Source organism: Carassius carassius, chromosome 31, assembly GCF_963082965.1.
Source record: "Carassius carassius chromosome 31, fCarCar2.1, whole genome shotgun sequence".
In the NCBI taxonomy this organism is placed as follows: domain Eukaryota; kingdom Metazoa; phylum Chordata; class Actinopteri; order Cypriniformes; family Cyprinidae; genus Carassius; species Carassius carassius.
In genome coordinates this window covers 28666755-28688864 of record NC_081785.1, presented here as the reverse complement: position 1 = coordinate 28688864, position 22110 = coordinate 28666755, and the positions used below count along the sequence as shown (strand labels likewise).

At 37.8% G+C, this 22110-nt stretch overlaps 1 protein-coding gene across 2 annotated transcripts; it reads left to right on the top strand.

Moving 5' to 3' along the window:
- Nucleotides 1-515: 515 nt before the first annotated feature.
- Nucleotides 516-21757, top strand: LOC132111839 (heterogeneous nuclear ribonucleoprotein Q-like). 2 transcript variants are annotated; one of them, XM_059519467.1, is made up of 12 exons: nt 516-690; nt 2757-3016; nt 4316-4434; nt 12870-12977; nt 13100-13213; nt 14195-14371; nt 14449-14584; nt 15702-15907; nt 16653-16802; nt 16881-17002; nt 18603-18966; nt 20421-21757. In XM_059519467.1, the coding sequence occupies exons 2-12, from the start codon at nt 2875-2877 to the stop codon at nt 20457-20459; spliced, it is 1677 nt and encodes a 558-aa protein (XP_059375450.1). In that variant the 5' UTR covers nt 516-690; nt 2757-2874; the 3' UTR covers nt 20460-21757. The 2 variants fall into 2 exon arrangements, with proteins under 2 accessions (XP_059375450.1, XP_059375449.1); XM_059519466.1 differs by having other exon boundaries at nt 518-690; nt 2864-3016.
- Nucleotides 21758-22110: the final 353 nt, after the last annotated feature.

Sequence of the window (22110 nt, the reverse complement as noted above, 5' to 3'; positions counted from 1 at the left end):
AATACAACATTTAAATTACTAGACAAAAAATTATATCCTGAGAAAAGTGGGTTTTGAGGGGTATTTCGCCATAGACATCCATTCATTCTGCACTCGCTCGCGAGCGCCCCCGCATGGATAGAGACGTGTTACTGCAACCAATCCAGAACCCGGAAGTAAGCAGAGAGTGCCAATTCTCTTCCTATTAGACATTCTCTGACTACATCCGCCACGTTGTTCCTGTCACATGACCTACCAACGGCAGCTTGAGTAGCCTACATAAGTACATAGTGTGCATAAGTACATGTTTTATCTGAAACTATTTATTTATATTTATATATAAGTATTATGTTGTGTACAATACATAGCCTACAGTGTGTATGCAGTAAGTAGTTCGCCAGTTCCCTAGCAATGATTTTAAAACAGTAAGCAGTATACAGTATACAGCGCACTGTGTAGTGGGACAGAGTGCCATTGCGAACGCGATTGCGAGCGCTCGGTGTGACGTGACCCCTCCGATGGCTGCGTGAGAAACCCCGTACAACCGGAAGCGGAAAAAAAACCTCTCGCGGCATGAGTTTCTCCGCCATTTTGCACCAGACCTATTGAAGAGAGTGAGATACAGACACGGCGGGATCTGGCCTCTTTATCGTCTCTCAGTACAGTTCCCTCTGGATCTATCCCAACACAATCCAAGATATTACCTGACAGGTATGAGCGCGTTCTGTTTGGATGTGATGAAGGAGTCATCCGGAGTCGGTTGTGTTCGCGGCGAAGTGACGCTCGTGATCGCACCGGCTTCTGTGGCGGCGCGTCACGTCGCGTCGCGTCTCAGAGCAGAGGAGCGGCGTCCTCGCGCGTTTAAGCGGAATTCGCCGACTGTAGTTCGCTTTCTGTGCACGTACACTTTTGAAGAAGTGTGGTAAAGTCATGATGTGGTTGTTGTTTGCTGGCGGATCAGACACGAGACCCCCCCCCTCACACACACACACACTCACGTTGTCAAACAAACAAACTTAGCACGACCAACCGTGACCAAAGTTCGCAGTGAAAGTGTTTGTTTGTTGTTTGTAGAATGGATAAGGTGTCAGCTCCTGCTCAAGATCTCTCGGAGAGGCTGAAGACAGGTTTAATAAGCGCGCGGAGTGTCCACGTAGCTCGTGTGTTGTGGCCTAGTGAGTGTGCCCTTGTCATCCAGCATCTGACACAACAAAGAGACACGGCCCTGAGACAGAACCTGGTTTTAGCCACAGCTTGAAGCGGGCATACACTCAGAGTCACACATTCTGTAAATAAACGCCATTGTTCACAGGATCTGAACTATGAAGCGCTGGTTTGTGACAGAAATGGCCGTTGTGTGTAGATCGTGCGCTGAGGCGCGTGCACGTGCTGCTGAAGCGGGAATCCGTCGAGCACGTGCAGCTCTGAGAGGAGAAATGCGCTGACAGATACAGCACTGGATAAAGTCTTTGTGCGCGCTTCTCACATTCTGTTAACAGTCTCACGCTGAAATGTTGTTATAAATATGGCATGCATGCAGTCGTTATGAATATGGGTGTTAGTTTGGATCAGACACGAGTGCTGACGTGTCTACAGGACCAGCTGAGCAATACACTGTCTCTCTGTATGATTGAGTTGCGTTAAATTGAAGTGTAATACAAAATCGTTTAATGCGAAATCTGATTAATAAAAATACAACCTACTTGTACTGATAGCTTTCTCTTAAACACATTATTTAGAGTTGAAGTTGATTCTTATTTCCTTGAGCATTGGACACATTTTTGGCCATATTGAGATTATGGTTAAAACAAAAACAACAAAACCTGGCACTGGCAGTACTTGGAGTCAATGCCTCTGTATGGCAAAAATCCAGCTGATATATTAGTGGCATATATTCGTTTTTAATGACATGAAAGCTCTATGAAGTATAGAAATGAACAAATATGGAGAGTTTGGCATCAGAGGAGTAATTCATGGGCTTGATTCAGTATTTGGTCTTGGCACATTGCTTTCTGTTGGGTAGGGATGGGTGCTACCATTTGTTTTTCAATACCATACAGATAGGTTTAAAGGCCAGTATCGTCGATACCGATATGATGCTTCTAAACTGAACTTTTGAGTTATGAAATGTGTTAAATTACTTAAGAATAAAATGGGTAATGATATCCACTTAACTTTGTATTTAAAGCACATTTTAACATTCAGTATGCTTTAATTTCAACTTATTAGGTTATATTTTTATTTACACATGATAACATACAATACAGTAGTTGAAGTATGGTCACTTTAGTAAAATAAAATGCAACCTGCCAAGATGGCAATGGCTGGCTCCGCCCACTTCAGGCTACATTCATGTTTTATACAGTCTATGGGCATGAGCATCTGCAGACAGAAATGGCTGTTATCAAACAGGTTTTTCTGAACACTCCCTTCATCTGGCATTGGTCAGACAAACAGATTGTCCCGCCCTTGAGCAGTGATTGGCTCATTGTTAATGTGTCGGACTGGCTGTGAGATTCAAACAAACAGCAGTGTCTTACAATTGTCTATGAATACTACAATAATGGCTGTTATTTAAATATCCAAACATTTTATATATAAATAAATCACTGTTCCTTTGAATGTGGTTCCTTGGAGCAAATGGTGGCTGGACAGATTATCTGTATTCTATTAAAAGCTGCATGCATATTAGTAAAAGAGTAAACCAAAATACTATAAATACTTTTTATAATCATTAAATGCTGCTTGCAGTGAGTAAAATCCAGTTTGTCCTGCAGCCTTTCTGCATGTCTCTACTTCTGCGGTGATGAAGACAGCCGGCAGGCTCCAGATCGCTCCACTTTGACCCAGTTTTGGATTAATTTGGCCCCTTACATCTGCACAGGTCCTGGAGACATGGCCACGGAGCATATCAATGGCAATGGTACGGATGAACCAGTGGAGTCCTCAGTTACTCATTCAGAGCACTTCCAGACGCTTCTAGACGCCGGCTTACCTAGAAAAGTGGCAGTCAAACTAGATGAGATTTACATAGCAGGTGAGACGGTACCCATCTAACTCTACATACCACTGCATCTTCACTCTTAGAAATAAAGCTCCCCAAATGCTGGGTTTGGAACAGAAATGGAGAAACCATTTTTGGTTCCCCAAAGGACCTTTCAGTCAAAAAAGAGCTGTTTTTGTTTGAGAGTGTTTGTAGAACATTTTAATAATCTGAAGAATCTTTTTTCCAGGTTATACAGATCCTTTTGTGGATGTTAAATGTTGTCTGTGGATCCATCAGTGCCAGTAAACCACCTTTAGTTTGGTTTTGTGGTATTTGTTTGTGGCATGTTTCACAACTTCCAGTATTTCACATTTATGCATTTGCCGGATGTTTCATTCAAAATGTTTTCAAGTAAAATAAAACTCTCTTTGGAATTAAACCCATGACATTGGGGTGTTGTGTATTGTTATATTTTTCTCTTCTGGCACTGATGATGTACCCAATAACCAGTATGCAGAATGTATTGTTTATGTTGGGCCCTTGATTTCTGCGATGTGGATGGAATCGCGGAATCCAGTCATAAAAATGGACTTGACTTTATAATGCGGAATGTCACAGAATTTGCCCAAGTTTGGATGAATAAATCAAAAGTAGGTCATTACACTTAAATTGCGATATGGACTAGTGTCTGTGAAATATAAAGCTGCAAAAAGAGTCTTTAAATCTGAGTCCTGCATGTCACTCACTGCGTTCCAACCTGTCTGAATTGTTTTTTTTTTAATTGAACACAGAAGATATTTTGAAGAATGGGTTAACTGAAGAGTTTCTGGTCTCCTTTGACTTCCATAGTGTATTTTTTTTCCATATTATGAAAGTCATTGAAGACCAACAACTGTTTTATTGCCCACTTTCTTTAAAATCGTATGTTCAACTGAAGAAAGGCAATAAGCCATCCATTCAGGTTTGGATGGTGAGTAACGACCACTTTCGTTTTTGGTCATATAATATTGAAGGAGCCAGTAATGGTTAAAGTAGTGGAAACTGTGAAAATTGGTATTATCTTAACTGATTTCAAATTTTGGATGAACTGTGATCTGAAGCTCAAGAACAAATCAAACGTCCAACATGAGTTCTCCTTGTCTGGCGTCAGAGGAAGCGCGCTGCCAAATGCACACATGCGGGAACAATAACAACAGCTGGCCGTGATTAGATGATTAACGTCTGTGAGATACAGTCAATGGCTCTGCTCTACTGTGTCAAATTACACATGACATCAATTGAGGAGAGCACTGCAGTTGTTCAGTGCCTGATAACACCCAGCGAAGTGAAATGTGCTGTGTTTTTGTGCAGGACTCGTGTCTCACAGCGATCTCGATGATCGAGCGATTGAGGCTCTGAAGGAGTTCAATGAAGAGGGCGCTCTGCAAGTTCTCCTGCAGTTCAAAGACAGCGACCTGTCGCACGTTCAGGTATGTTTGAGGAGACCCAACTAATGCACTCGTGCACCGAAAGTACTGAGTGCTTTCATTTCACAGTTTATTTTTGGTAATGCTTGGCTCATGCTGTGTTACACATCCTCACTATCTTAGGATGTAAAGGCAATTTAACTTCCCCTTGGTAGTCATTATTGGTTTTTTTATGCTATAATGTCTCTTTAATTGAGATCTTTAAATCATAATACTTAAAATGACTGAGTATGAAATATAATTAAGTTTGATTGGCATTTATCATTTGGGGTGTAGCATAGTTTTTTTTTTTTTTTTTTTTTTTTTTTTTGTGCATACAATAAAAACTTTTTTTTTCTATTTACCATAAATTAAAAGTTTGTTAAATTTAAAGAATAACGATTCCAATTTTGATTGCACAGTAAAAACTACTTACCGTATTTTCCGGACTATAAGTCACACTTTTTTTTCATAGTTTGGCTGGTCCTGCGACTTATAGTCAGGTGCGACTTATTTATCAAAATTACTCTGACATGAACCAAGAGAAAACATTACCGTCTACAGCCGCGAGAGGGCGCTCTATGCTGCTCAGTGCTCCTGTAGTCTACACTGAAAACATAGAGCGCCCTCTCGCGGCTGGAGACGGTAATGTTTTCTCTTGGTTCTTAGGTCTAAATAAATGCGACTTATAGTCCGGTGCGACTTATATGTTTTTCCCTCATCATGACATATTTTTCTACTGATGCGACTTATACTTAGGTGCGACTTATAGTCCGAAAAATACGGTACACGTTCAATCGTCATCAAAGACAAGTAGACATTCGTTAAAAAACTGAGAACAGCAATATATGAGAGCAATGGCAAAGATATAAATTAAATAAGCAGTGCTGAAAGTTTTTCATTAGTATTCATGTACCCTTGAGCAAGGCACTGAACCCCCAACTGCTCCCCGGGCGACGCAGCATAAATGGCTGCCCACTGCTCGGGTGTGTGTTCACAGTGTGTGTGTGTATTCACTGCTCTGTGTGTGTGCACTTCAGATGGGTTAAAAGCAGAGCACGAATTCCGAGTATGGGTCACCATACTTGGCTGTTGGTCACGTCACTATCACTATCACTGTCAATGCACAGATCTAATATACTGACACTTTTTATTTTCCACCGTTTACATTCATTCAGAAATGAAAATTAGCCCATGATTTACTCACTCTCAAGCCATCCTAGATGTTTATGACCTTCTACTTTCAGACGAATCCAATTGGAGTTACTGGCTCTTCTAAGCTTTATAATGGCAGTAAATGGGTGTTATTCAATAGTCCAGTGATTTGCAGAGAGTTCTATGGAGGTAAATCAGTAGCTAAACTCGAGAGGTTGAAGATCTGAATGTGAGAACTTGTCATATTAATATTTGTATTTGTAAGTTAAAATTTACACTCACAGCTCTGATGTGAAAAGCTGAATCTTTCAATTTGCACACACAGACAATGATCAAAACACCCGTGTTTTGAATTGGAAGTTGTAGATTAATAGTCACAAATGTGTAGAATAACATTCACACAAAGAAAATGACATACACACGTTTACGACATATTCACTTTTGCACTTTACTTCAGTTTCGCAGCACAACGTCAAGTCGGCACTTACAACCTCTCAGATCTGGAAGTACAAGTTCAAATCCTAGCGCTCTGACTTTTGCTACTCTTTTTGCGGTATTCTGTTGCAAAACTCACTTGTGCACTTGTATATGCAGATGTGATAGAGCAGAGCTGGGGGGCGGGGCTTTGGTGCGAATGAAGACATTTTATTGGTCGATGCCCGACCAATGAACAACGTCAATTGTTTTCACTGAATATCCTTAGCTTTGACAGGATTTTAAGACACTGCATTCATTTTGCCATTCAGGTATTATCTAGTAGACAAATAATGCAACATATTTTATATGTATATCCCACTGCATATTGCAGAGTAAACTCGCTGTACCAGAGCATGCTTTGATCTCACTGCCACGCGGTCACGTGGTTCATGGAGCTATCAATAGTACTAAACTAAACGTTTTGTCAATATGCTTGAAATGTATTAATTGGGACAGACAGCAGTTTCATTATATTTGCAGCGATTTCCAGTAATTTGTAGCACATTAAGTGCATAGATTATGCATGGATAACTACGTTGACTGTTGACTAATGACTATGTGTTACAATAGCGTTTTATACTGAAAAAAAATGGAACAGCATTATGTTCTCATACTCCTCGGCAGTTAAATGTGACTAAACAATTAAGTGTAACTTTTAACCAATAAAATAACTGTACCACATGTTTAGTTAATTTGAAGAGATCATGGTACTAAATAATATGCGCAATAATTATGATCCATGAATGACCATTTGAAATATAACATTTTCTAATATGGTTATTATTTATACTACAATAACTGTAGTATTTAGGTTTAAATTCCAGTGCAAAGAGGCACGCTTTAAATTAGAGGCATTTGGTGGCCAGAAAGATAATATTCATAAGTAATTCCATTGCTTAAACACTAGATGGCCTTGTTGATGTTTAATAAATACATGTATTTGGCTCTACTAGTTGCTCAAAACAGTATTTCTGGTATTTATTAAAAAAAAAATAATAATAATGTTGCATTTAAAAAGGTTCATTACTGACAAGCAAATTAGGAATTTAACCCAATGAAGAAGTTAAAATTATTTTTACAAAACATAAAAATAATAAAAACAGCATTATATTGCAACTCTGGTAGAGTGATATGCAGTGGGATATACATGTAAAATATGTTGCATTATTTGTCTACTAGATAATACCTGAATGGCAAAATGAATGCAGTGTCTTAAAATCCTGTCAAAGCTAAGGATATTCAGTGAAAACAATTGACGTTGTTCATTGGTCGGGCATCGACCAATAAAATGTCTTCATTCGCACCAAAGCCCCGCCCCCCAGCTCTGCTCTATCACATCTGCATATACAAGTGCACAAGTGAGTTTTGCAACAGAATACCGCAAAAAGAGTAGCAAAAGTCAGAGCGCTAGGATTTGAACTTGTACTTCCAGATCTGAGAGGTTGTAAGTGCCGACTTGACGTTGTGCAGCGAAACTGAAGTAAAGTGCAAAAGTGAATATGTCGTAAACGTGTGTATGTCATTTTCTTTGTGTGAATGTCATTCTACACATTTGTGACTATTAATCTACAACTTCCAATTCAAAACACGAGTGTTTTGATCATTGTCTGTGTGTGCAAATTGAAAGATTCAGCTTTTCACATCAGAGCTGTGTGTACATTTTAACTTACAAATACAAATATTAATATGACAAGTTCTCACATTCAGATCTTCAACCTCTCGAGTTTTGCTACTGATTTACCTTTATAGAGTTCCTCCGAAGCAGGGGCTCAAATGTAAAAAGTTGCAATGTAAAAACTAATAATTTAGCAAAAAAATTTAGTATCCTTTAAAATGTTTTATTTCTGAGATCAAATCTGTATTTTCAGCCCATTACTCCAGTCTTCAGTGTCACATGAAATATTTCTGATATACTGATTTATTACAGTTGTGCTGTTTAATATTGTTTTAAAACCTGAAGACTGGAGGAATGATGCTGAAAATACAGAGTTGATCTCAGAAATAAATTACACTTTAAAGTATACAAAAAAAACATTCTTTGATCAAAACATTTTTGATCAAATAAATACAGGCTTGATAAGCATAATAAACTTTCACAATCCTTCAAATAATGCTTCATAATTATCAAAAATGGTAATATAATAAAGTCACCATTTGCACCAGCCTGCACTTCACACAATAGGCCTGCAGGGGCACTTGGGCTTCATTAAATATGATAGTTTCATAAAAGAGTAAACGGTGTATCAATATTAGTGCTGCAACGACTCGTCATGCGTGAAATGCGTTGACGCGTCACACTGTTTACATCTCGCTTAATGGCATTCTATCACAAAAACAGAGACCACTGTTATCAAAAGTATGGGAATACTTTAAACAGAGGCCAAATAAAATGGCCCTTTGTTCCCTTTGTAAAACCGATATGGTGTACCACGGCAGCACAACTGCGATGCACGAGCACCTCAAGAGGAAAACATCCTGGCGCTCTCCGGTGTTACGGTTTAACTGGTTACCGTGTGATCTGGGGACCAACTTCCTGGGTCAGGTCTCCGCTGCAGATGTGATGGAACAAATTGATGTGATATTATTAAGTGTCTAATAAACGCAGACTTGCTCATTGCATGATTCTGATATTCTTGTAAACATTACAAGTTATTGGTATGATCACCCGTAGCGGCTGAAGTAAGGATCAAATAAAAAATAAAGTCTGTGTTGGCGTTTCGAACATGCGTTAGGGGCCGTTCACATATCGCGCCTAAAAACGCGTGGCAAATGCTACTCGCGCCGCTTTCTCCTTCTTTCCAAAGCGCTCGGGCAGTTGCGCCCCTGGGGCGTCTGTCGTTGCTAAGCAACCATGAGTTGCTCTCCATGAAGACGCAGAAATTTCAGCAAAGGATAAATGGATTTGCAGCACAAAAAATCGCTTGCAGTAGCTCTGCTACTAAATTTATTTCAAAATGGCAATCCATATACAGCTATGATCAGCTGTTCCTTCATCTTAGTTGAGCTTTCAACGTTGTTACGGAAAGGATGAAGCTGATTGGTTAGTTGTTGTCACATGACCCGCGCTGCGCTTGCGGCATTATGACGGATGCGCCTGTTTTCGCGACCGCGTCGCTTCCATTATGAGTGCACATACCACGCGCCTACATTGGAAATAACGAACTTGAGCGCGCAAAAGACGCGATATGTGAGCGGCCCCTTAAAAGACAGCACACCGCGAGACAACAGTCACAGACCACCGAGCTACCCAGAATCAGCTCCAGATCTCTGGAAACCATGCTAAACCATAGCAGAACCCTGACTACATTTTATGGTTTGTGATGCTAAAGAACATTTCATGACGTCTCAGACAACTGTAAATTTCTGGCTACTGTTGTTTAATAATAAGCGCTATTGTAAACTCATATTTACCATAGTAAAATAATTTTCTTTGCCTCTTTATTTTTGTATACTGTAAAAAAAGTTGAAATATTATATTAGAAGTTGTACTTATATTTTTTTGTAAAGTTATCCAAAGGATTAATTAGCTAATAAAAAAAAAGAACATTAGATTAATCATTTATTGTAATAAAAATAATTGTTAGAGTAGTCGACTAAGGCCATCCTTAAAAATATTCTTGTTTGCCGTAACCCGACCGACCCTGTCAATTTAGCACCGACTCAATATTTTATTTTTTTTTGTTTTAGTCCGACCGACTTGCCGATTGTAAATTTGCGTTAAGACCGACCAATTATTTTTTTACTCTTCAAACAACTAATACAAACGCAATAAAATACTATTAATTATATTTAAGTAAGTATTGTAAATATATAAATTGCCATCTGTGTTTACACGGATGTCACACTGTGGCCTGTGCGTTCTCTTCGTCTCAGACTCTCCCTCACTGTCAGAGTCAACGGTTCGCGCTTGGTAATGATGGCTGCGGCTGCAGTAAACTAAATGTTCGCGGTCACTGTTCAAAGTCATACAGGTTTGGGCACCATAATACATCTAAAAAAATTCATTAAAACAGCTCGACATCGCTTTAACTTGGCACGAAGTTCTGGAAAAACTGTGCCCAGATCTTTTCCCATCCCTTCTCCTCTCTAGTCTAAAACCGTGACCGTGTCGACTGTCACTTTATGTTCGAAAATCTATTGCACGAATCAACCAACACAAGTTTCGAAAACGAAAATAAGAAAATGATTTTAACGACCTTTTCTCGGAGCGTGTCCAGGTTTTTTTTTTTTTTGAACAGGCGTCACACAGCAACTGCAACTTCGGACAAACACGCATAACAGCAAATAATACTTCTGCACAATGTTTCTCTTTTTACAACAGAAATGTGAATTCAGCCGGTATTCAGTCTCATACAGTTTCGGGCTTGAATCGCCTAGGGCTGTCAAAATAGCTGAAAAAACTAAATTCGATTTTTTTTACTTAAATATGATCAAAATTCGAATTGTATTCGAATTTTAAATGCATAATTTCAGTTAGGGTGAAGAAAAGCTTTTTGCTTCTTTTCTGAGGCTCAAGATAGCGCATCGAGCAAAATATTACTGCATGTTTATTCAAAGCATTAGAATACATGACTGTGAAAAAAACACAATATTTAAAATAATGTTTATGAACCAATTATTATTAATTAAGTTGCTTAAAGAACTATAAACAAAACAGCATCATGTATGCATGCATTGTTAAATAAAAAAGGGGGAAAACCAGTCACACAGGATACATTTTTTCACTTAAAAACATGATGCGCGAAATATGCGTTCTGTGTGAACGGCTTGGTTTCAGTTTTGATGTAAACAAGGTCTTCTCCACATTGATTTTTTTTTTTAAGTGGCTTCAACTGGATAGGCTAACATAACCTTATAATGCAATGACACATATATTGTCATCGCATCTGGTGCGCGTACACGAGGTGAAGGATGAGAAAGCAGATACTGCGTGTCGAGCTCGTCCGCCTTTGAAAGTTGTGTAGACGCGGCGAGATGGAATGGAACACGTACCAGGGCTCATAAGGCAGCTTCCTTAATGCACACCTAAAATTCATATGCGCATTCAAATGTGGATTTTTATTTTAAATTCGACGAATATTCGAAAAAATATTTTTTTTTGATAGCCTAAGAAAGCCTTTTGATAGCATTTTTTGTTGTTGTTGAAATTTAATCGTAAACAGCCATGTTGAAGACAGCAGTAAATGTTTTGCATTATGGCAGTCCACTCTGCTTATTGTTTTTCGAAAATGTTGCACTCCTGTTCGTCATTTTGCACGTAACTCCACGCCAATAAATCATCAGAAATATTGGTCTTTACCAATCTTTACATTCCTCCTGCCTGTTGTCCGTGGATTTACCTATATTTGGTGTTATTTGCCGTATAAAACTTTAGACATGCAAAATCGATTTTACAATCGATTCAATGAACACTCGTCACTCAAATCAAACAGGATATTTTTCACAAAAGTGACAACCCAAGAAAGCAAAGTAAACGTTTCTCTCATTTATAGGTTGCATTGATACGTAGCGGTGGATGCAAGTAAAACAGTACCTCATTTTTTTCTCACCTGAAATTCATGCAATAAACATGTTTTTGACAAAGATTTAAATTTGTTTGTGGTCTATATAGCCTGCATCAAAATGAGGTTTGCAATGATGCGCCCGAAGGCACAGGTTGAAGACCCAGTCAGTGAGGTCACGATATGCTAATTTGTTTAAATTAATACCGACGTCATCACCATCACAAAAATGTACTTTTTTTTTTTTTACATTGAAACTTGAAAAAATATATATAGACCGACCTACCGACCCTTTTTTTTTTTTTTAATTAATGTTACTGCAAACCAAAATATTTTTAAGGATGCCCTAATCGAAAATATAATCGTTAGATTAGTCGGCAGAAAAAATAATCGTTAGTTGCAGCTCTAGTCGATATACATAATACAAGTAGGGTTGGGAATTCACAGGAATTTATGGGAATAAACCACAAAATTGCAGGGACTGGGGGAAAAAAATCCTGCAGAATAATCTTGGTGAAGATTTGTACCCTACACCCTCCTCAATCACACACACACTGCTTACTGCAGGGCTATTGAGGCCACACCCCCTACACACACTGTGCTGTTCTCCATAACATGAACACAGCATTTCTTCACAAAATATCAAAATGTCCATCTTGATAAGTATTAATGTAAATTACATGAATATTACAAAAATTGGTTTAAAACTTCCTTTTAGATGAGATAACAAAACAAGTCTAAAAATGACCCTTCCCCACACAATCTCCTCTAGTCACCAAGAGAGGGATTTCCCTCCAGTTCTCTGAAGAGACACTGCATTTGAGCCCAAAGACTACATCTAAGACTTGATATTTTTTAATATAAATGATTTATGAATAAGTATACTATGTCATTGCTCATGAACACGCGTACCAGTTAGTGGAAACTAGAGATTACGGTTTATAAAGTTTTAAGCAAAAATATATATATACAAGAACACCCACTCACTGCAATTATAAAGCTTGGAAGAGCCAGGACATTTTTCTAATCTAACTCAGATTGGATTCGTCTGAAAGTAGAAGGTCATACACATCTAGGATGGCTTGAGGGTGAGTAAATCATGGGCTGATTTTCGTTTCTGGGTGAACTGTCCTTTAACACACAGCACACCGTGTCTTTACGGGGGTATTTGTCCATCTTGTGTTTGTCTGTTCAAGTGTGATAAGACACACGAGTTATCTGTCCCGGGCCATTGATCCCTTCTTATGGTCAAGCCCTGGGTTTGATCTCCATCCGCTTGTAGGCGCACAAACACACCTGCTCACCCATTGCTCATGTTTTGAACAGAATAAAAGTGCCTTCCTCTGTGGGGTGATGAAGACGTACAGGCAGAGGGAGAAACAGGGGACCAAAGTGTCAGACTCCACTAAAGGACCAGACGAGGCCAAGATCAAAGTAAGCCTGTGCAGAATGGTCTATTTATATTTCATTCTGTGTAGCCAGCTGTGTTGCTGCTTTCTTTTCTATTGATCCAGGACCTGTCTGACGGTCGAGTGTTTTTATTTTCTACTTCACAGGCTTTGCTGGAGAGAACTGGCTACACACTGGATGTGACGACAGGGCAGCGCAAGTACGGCGGTCCTCCTCCAGAGTCGAGCCATGCTGGGGTTCAGCCCACCGTGGGCACAGAGGTTTGTGTGAGGGACGTTTTATTATCATTCTGTTTTGAAGATGTGTTATGCACTGTATGGCATCTATTGCTTAGACACGTTAATCAGTTTATTAAAACCAGAAATATATTGCAGGATAATGAAAGTATTGCACTTGGCTCCATCTTAAAGCATAATGCACACTGCATGGAATGGTTTGCATACTGTTTTAACTTCTCAATTAATTGCTGAAGTAGAAGTACTTCAGTCGTGCACAACCCCAAAAATGAATACATTTAGTTTAACAGTTAGTTCTTGAATTTATTAAAGTTTTCTAACAAATCATTAATTCATTCATAAAGACAAATCAGTTGATTGACTCTTGAATTGGCATCACTTATTGGCAGCTCATAGTTCATATTCAAAGTATTAAAATCATTTAGATTGTATTTTTTCATCTCATACAATCAGAAATTGCGGTGTAAATACATCCACATCTGTGCTACTTGTGCAGTGCAAAAATTGATGATTTAATTGGATTTGTAATAGCCTATAATGTCTTATGTTTAATCAATCAATTAGAATAATAAGAATTTCACACAAAATGCCTTCATGCGTTGATGCACTCATCTAATAATGTAAAAAATGCCTTTAAGGGTAAAAACGCCCCTGGAAATCAGTACAAGAGGGCATAATTACAATCAACTAACCCTAGCTTTATCTCTCTATAGGATGTTTTTATTAATATTGCTTAGTAATACAGTTTTATTTTTTTAATAAATCAAGGAATCATGATTTTGAAACTGAAATATTTCCATATGTTAGAATTAGACACTTTGACAGTATGTTAACAGTCCAGCCGTATGTCGGCGAACGTGATGAGAAACGTAAAAATCAAGAATCGGTCAAACACTAATTTGTTTTTACAATATCGCCCAGTGCTACTGACAATATAATGTTTGTTTCAGTAAGATGGACTCTGTGCTGTATTTCATGGCTGCTGTTGTTTCCTCAAACGCTCAGATTTTTGTGGGAAAGATCCCGAGAGATCTGTTTGAAGATGAGCTGGTACCTCTGTTTGAGAAAGCTGGCCCCATCTGGGATCTGCGTCTGATGATGGATCCGCTCAGCGGACTCAACCGAGGATACGCCTTCATCACCTTCTGCACTAAAGAGGCTGCGCAGCAAGCCGTCAAACTCGTGAGTGATCGTCTGCTTGCTTTATTTCTTCTCTCCACCTGCGGTCTTTGAGATTCTGACTGTAATCTTTCCTGCAGTGTAACAACAACGAAATTCGGCCCGGGAAACACATCGGTGTGTGCATCTCTGTTGCCAACAATCGTCTGTTTGTGGGATCCATCCCTAAGAGCAAAACTAAGGAGCAGATCGTGGAGGAGTTTGCCAAAGTTACCGGTTAGTGTTGGTGTTACTAACGGTTGAGATGCTCATGTGTGCGCATTAGAGATGCACTGATGCATTGATTTTACAGATTAACAGGAAAATCAACACTAGCAGTTTGCTGCTGTTTAATACTTGTCAGCTTTCATATTAAATCACATAATTCTGTTTTAATTTAAGGTCATATGTGACCCTTCACAATAAGTCACACGGTTATATTTGTAGCAATAGCCAACAATACAATTGTATACATTGTACATTTTCTTCTTTGACAAAAATATTTAGGATATAAAGAAAGGATCATGCTCCATGAAGATATTAAGTAAATTCCCTATGTATAAAAAAATGTATTATCATTTGTAATATACATTGCTAAGGACTTCATTTGGACAACTTTAAAGGCGATTTTCTCAATATTTAGATTTTTTTGCAAATAGTTGTATCTTGGACAAACAATACATCAGTGGAAAGATTTATTCAGCTGTATATATATTCAGATGTATAAATTTGTGTTTTGTGGTCTGGGGTCACACATTTGTTACAGTAATAAAAACATGAACTCTATGATGAGGATTTGTTTAATCATAATTTCAAGTTAATATCAATCAAGGTAATGTGAAAAAAGCTGTTTTTGCTTGAGCAAAGACAAACAAGACTTTATATTGTGCATATGTACATGCACAGGACCAACCTGTTTCTGCTGTAGTTTAAAACCCATCTAAATATATTCTAACAAAGTGAACTCATGAAATCTTTGTGTAAAAGAAATATAAAATGCATCTTAAAATGCATGATTGCATTCACTATGCATTAAAATTATCTTATAAAAATACCAGAGCATTACATTTGTCATTTTAGTAATTATGAAAAAATTACTAGTAATTACTACTAGTCATTTTTTAAAAGGTTCAGCACAATTTTAGGTGAAAAGTTTTTGTTCATATTAATTCTGTTACTGTAATGGAAAAAAACGGTTTGTCTAATACTGAAAGTCTATTCAGAAGAGCCGCACGTCTGCAGTGAATTTGTCCGTTTATATATTTTTTTCTGATTAACTGAAGAGGCAAGCATTTGTGATGGATTTGTGTCAACAGACAGTTTTCCAGGAAATAACTTTCCTTAATCTCAACAGAGGGCTTGAACGACGTCATCTTATACCATCAGCCTGACGACAAGAAGAAGAACCGCGGCTTCTGCTTCCTGGAGTATGAGGATCATAAAACAGCAGCCCAGGCGCGGCGCAGGTTAATGAGCGGCAAAGTGAAGGTGTGGGGCAATGTGGTGACAGTTGAATGGGCTGATCCCATAGAAGACCCCGACCCTGAAGTCATGGCTAAGGTACGTTATTTTCCACGAGCAGCAGTGCACGAGTCAGTGAGGTGCTGACAAAACCAAAGTTTTATATCAGGATTAGTCATTTTATTCCATGATAACCATATTTATCACAGAATACTGGATTTTGTTGGAAATATGGTTATGATACACGATTCAAACCATAGCATTTCAGTTTTCACTGATATCATCTCTATCTGTGGGTTTTTGTTCACTTGCGTGATTGCATAATGTTACACATACACTCCTCAGTTCTGAGAACTAAAAACACCAACCGCCTTTGTCTTTAGACTAGCGCTTGATGCTTTTAAAGCTTTCTTTTTAAAGCTTCAAATCTGCAGTAAAAGTGAAATAGGACATTTTTTTCTTTGCATGTAAGAAAAAAGTAACTCTTTTAGCTCTAGACTACTTTAAATAATCCTGTAATCTTTCATTGAGGATTACAGTAATGAGAGCAGCCGTACTAATGTAAAGTGCATGCATAAAATGTGTATACTGATGATATTAGTGAAGTCGGAATGAGAATCACAAAACCTTTACACTGAACACATTACAGCAATGAGAATGATTTTTAAATTTGAAGGTAATGTGTTTTTATTTGCTATGCCAATGTTAGAGGAGAAAATATACTAAATTGTCTTTTTCTTTACGCAAAATATTTTCCTGTGTGCTAAATGAGATTCACATGCCCAAGCCTTGAATTATAAATGGTCAGGTTTATACTGAAGAATTGTTTACTTGTATTGTTTAGGTCAAAGTCCTCTTTGTAAGAAACCTGGCCAGCACAGTAACAGAAGAGCTTCTCGAGGAGACGTTCTGTCAGTTTGGCAAGCTGGAAAGGGTTAAAAAGCTTAAAGACTACGCCTTCATCCACTTCGAGGAGAGAGATAGTGCTGTGAAGGTAGTTATCTCTTCCTCTGCATCATTTGAGAGGTTGTTGGTAACTTATGCACAGATTTTAACCAGTGTTTTTCCGCAGGCTCTAGCTGAAATGCATGGGAAGGATTTAGAAGGGGAACAAATTGAAATCGTTTTTGCAAAGCCGCCTGACCAGAAGAGGAAAGAGCGAAAGGCCCAGAGACAAGCTGCTAAAACTCAAATGTAAGGCGATTTATGAGATCTGTCGCATAACTAACTTCCCTTGAGCTCACACGAAGAAATGCTCTCAAGGTCTTAAAATGACTTGAAAATAGAGAGCAAAGGTCTATAGGATGAAATATTTCAGCTATCTGAAGTCACCTGATGCATTGTGTGAGGATAAGACTGATATTTATATCGTTTTCTGTAAGTATCTACTATTTTGTTATAAAGAACTCATTGATTTGGATTGCAAGCATCAGAATTTCATCTTTCAGTCTGTTTAAATATCAGCATTAGCACTAAACTTCATATTTCTGTTCAATAAACAGTTACATTAACAAAAAGCACTAGATTTTATTTGGACTGATATTTCATATATCAGACTTTACAGTAGGGATGCAATGATATGAAAATTATGCCCGATAACTGATAATTCTTTTTGTGAAAGAAATTTTGCCCGATAACGATAATTCTTTTTGTGAAAGAAATTTTGCCCGATAACTGATAATTATTTTTGTGAAAGAAATTTTGCCCGATAACTGATAATTATTTTTGTGAAAGAAATTTTGCCCGATAACTGATAATTATTTTTGTGAAAGAAATTTTGCCCGATAACTGATAATTATTTTTGTGAAAGAAATTTTGCCCGATAACTGATAATTATTTTTGTGAAAGAAATTATGCCCGATAACTGATAATTCTTTTTGTGAAAGAAATTTTGCCCGATAACGATAATTCTTTTTGTGAAAGAAATTTTGCCCGATAACTGATAATTATTTTTGTGAAAGAAATTTTGCCCGATAACTGATAATTATTTTTGTGAAAGAAATTTTGCCCGATAACTGATAATTATTTTTGTGAAAGAAATTTTGCCCGATAACTGATAATTCTTTTATGTGAAAGAAATTTTGCCCGATAACTGATAATTCTTTTATGTGAAAGAAATTTTGCCCGATAACGATAATTCTTTTATGTGAAAGAAATTTTGCCCGATAACTGATAATTCTTTTATGTGAAAGAAATTTTGCCCGATAACTGATAATTCTTTTATGTGAAAGAAATTTTGCCCGATAACTGATAATTCTTTTATGTGAAAGAAATTTTGCCCGATAACTGATAATTCTTTTATGTGAAAGAAATTTTGCCCGATAACTGATAATTCTTTTATGTGAAAGAAATTTTGCCCGATAACTGATAATTCTTTTATGTGAAAGAAATTTTGCCCGATAACTGATAATTATTTTTGTGAAAGAAATTTTGCCCGATAACTGATAATTATTTTTGTGAAAGAAATTTTGCCCGATAAGCGATAATTATTTTATGTGAAAGCCGATAACCGATATGTTTGCCTATAAATCTAATTCCAAATTTTTATATAATTTGAGTCTCACCATTACACAATTAACACATTAACACGAAGTGTCTCTGCAGGCAATAATGCATTATTTATTGGCTTTAATATATTTGCAAAATGTTCTAATCGGTTCGAGAGAGAGAGTTGTAGATCTATGTTTTAGTGGCTGATATGTCTCCTCTTCATGCCCAATTTTCCACAGCTTTACAAATCTGAGGTGTTATTAACCAGTGCAGAAAAGATTCTAAACTCCTGCGTTTGTTTCAGGTATGATGAGTATTATTACTACGGGCCGCCACATATGCATCCCCCGACGAGAGCAAGAGGACGAGGCGCTCGAGGAGGTTATTCGTATCCGCACGACTATTACAGCTATGAAGATTATTACGATTACTACGGCTATGACTATCACAACTACAGAGGAGGTTACGATGACCCCTACTACGGCTACGATGACTTCCAAGCTCACGTCAGAGGAAGAGGAAACAGAGGAGTCCGGGGCCCCACGCTGTCCAGGGGCCGCAGCTCCAGCGCTCCCAGAGGACGGGCCGGTTTCTCTCAGTACGTGGGTCCGGGGTCCAGCCGAGGTGGCCGGGGGTCCAGAGGAGGCCTCCAGCAGAGATGTCGAGTGGTACGTGATGTGTGGGTGGAGCACTCCTGGAGTGCTGGCAGGAGGTTTTGAAGCGCTGTAGGCTAGATGTGCACTCATTTAATAAGTCAAATTCGACAAAGGACATGGTGATCAAAATACATGTTTTGGCGTTTGTTTTTCCTTCCCCTCCTTTTCATATTGCTTACATTTGCAAGGCACCTTGGGGACGAAATGGACCAAAGGTTTGCACTTTTCTTTCATTCCTGATAGTTAAATTCACAGCACGTACATTACGGATTAATTTTAGACCTCTACATATGCGTTTGATTAGCGCTACTCTGTTTTAAAGTATATCAGTTAATACTTTGTCCACAAAACATGGATAAACTTGAAAGTGACAATTTGTTGTTTTTAATGTTTTAGATGAACTGAGATCTTGTAGTCTATAGACAATTTTCCAGCGACCATTTACATTTTTATTTTTTTAAACAACAAAATGGAGTAAACGTAATTGTATCATTAAAAATTTAAATGAAAACTGTGCTATGTGCTATTTAAATATCTAGTTTAAGTTTTGTTTTCAGTTCAGTTAATGGTTTTTGGTTAAATGAAAACTTAGAATTTTTGAGTTTATTATAATTCACTTGTATTTGTTCTGAAATGGTTCAGATTTTCTTTTTCCTAATCAAAATGGTAAGTTAAATACAGCAAAAATAAAAAATTTTTATTTTTTAACTACATAAACAAGGAAGAATATTTAATCATGTAAGTTTTACAGTAAAATAATGTAGGGAAAAAAATGGGGTAGGAATTACTTAAACGGTTTTCACTCAGAAATTGCTAGTAAAGTTCACAGATAATTACAAAAGAGTGACATTTAATGTGTAAATTTAAAGTAGAAAGACTTAAAAGAGTTTTTCTTGTAAACCGTACTCCAATAATTTATAATCCTTTTTTATTTTAGTGTCCAATATTTGATTGTATGAAGAAATGCAGCTTTTATGATATTATGGAAATATTATGCTAATGGCTGAATGTCTTAATTTGGTTAAATGTAAAATATTCAGCTGAACTGATTTACAAAGTGTTTAAACCTGTGCAAAAACTATATAATTTTTGGTTTCTGCTAGTTTAAATATTCAGCTTTTAAAACACCTTCATTAACATTTGCATGCTCTCAAGACAAGGGAGGGTTGTAAAACAAGTTACTGCAATGCATCGCAAAGCCTGTCTGTTATAAACCTAATGTTTTAATTGAATACGTATCTGGACATGCTGGTGTTTCAGCACATGCATTAATAAAGATATTAATGTACAGATTTTGTGCTACACATGGGCACTGATGTCCTCAGCGTTCTCGTTCCTGGAAGTTTCTCTAGACTTTGAATGATCCATCTCTTGTGCTTTAGTTGTGAAGATCCTGCATGAATCTGATTATGTACCGCTGCTTGTGTTTGTATGAATAAAGCATGCATATTTTTTTGTTTCAACAGGGAAAGGGGGTCGAGGCTGGTCCTGACCAGGTAGTATGAAGACTGACTTGTTGTATGGGGTTACACCGGATGCTACCAGTGTTCACAAGGTTAAAGCAAACTCAAATGTCCGATGATATTCCAGCCTGTATTGAAGCATATCTCCTATACTGCCATCCCCGACAAAACATAAGAGTTCCCGAGTCGAAACCCCGGACCCCCAGTTTCCCCATTCGGAGCCCATCTAAATAAACCAACTCACTACTACCCCCAGTTATATAGTCCACGGCCGAACACGCCACATTATGGAGCAGAAGTTCAGACTCCCAAGGATCCCATTACGTCAGATGTGTTTTGCACTTTTGTTCTTTTTCTTTTTTCCTCCTGCGTTTGAAGTGGCTCAGAGGAGCTTGACGCTGATGTATATTTTTGTGCTAACTACAATGTTGTCGGGAATGTCCATGTTAACCTAAAGCGCTTGGATTCGGCTGGAGAACATCTGTGGGTTTTTGGTGTAACCGCCTCACATGGACAAGTCAGGCATTCCAGGAACGTGGTTCTTTTCAGAACTAGTCTTTTTAAGGGTCGGTTAACTACCTCAGTAGAGAGGATTCAACTACCCTGCCTGTACTGTAAATAGGGACGCGTCGAAGCATAGGAGCAGGGCTTGTTTCTTATCAAATATGCACAAGGGCAGCAGTGATTCTTAATGTAATATAGTCAATCGGCTGCTGCTCTGACACTGCAAACAGTAAAACTGGGCATGTAAATCAATCTCATAAGATGAGCTGGAACAAGCCCTGCTTTTATCCTCCTTTCAACTGAATTAGCTGCCTTGCTTCTTCAGATTATGTAGTTACTGGGTGTATGATAGTTTGGAATAAAATGTTACTTTTCTATTGGCTTGAACATCACAAATGCATCCGCTGCATTTGCTAAGCCCTGCAAGTGTCTTTTTTTCTGCCAACGCCGGGCAGTTCTCGTGAACACCAGTCGAAGAGCAATGAATTATGTAGGTTTATAATCAATCATGATTTTTAGACGAACAATCAATAATGACGCTTGCGTTCGCAGGCAAGAGATGAACTGGTTTTTGTAGAAAAAAGGATACTGCAGCTTCAGTTTATATTCCGTATATAGCAAGCAGGTGACCGAACCATTCAACCGGTTTTGTACACAGTTAACTCCCTCTCGATAAAGCTGTAACATTGCAACCTTTTGAAAAGATGTGAGCAGTTTTAAACTATTGTTGGTGGCCAACAACGTTTTTGCATTCCAGCAAATAAATTGTTTTATACTGTAAAATGAGGTGAGTGTAACTTATTTTTGTAATAAAGGTTTTGAATTCTATCTTAAAACCTGTTCTCTGTCGTGATCTTGTCTTCTGGAAAGATACAAAAATGCTGGTGGTTTCTTTTTGTATACATTACAGAGATATGTTCTAGATTTACTTTGAAGTGATTTTGACTCATAAATTGCTAGTAAATGTTTAATCTCTGTAAAGTAATTAGGTATTTGTACTGTTTTGATGAGGATTATTCATCACTGTGACAGCAAAGGGAAGTTGTGGAAAACTTCTACAAATATCCATGTTGGACACTAGGTGGCTGTATAATAAGTGCATTTGCTTTTTAGTTCATAACTCATCAATTATAAAAGGGTTATATCAAAAAGATAAATGCAAATATTTGACTGGAATCTTTCAAACACA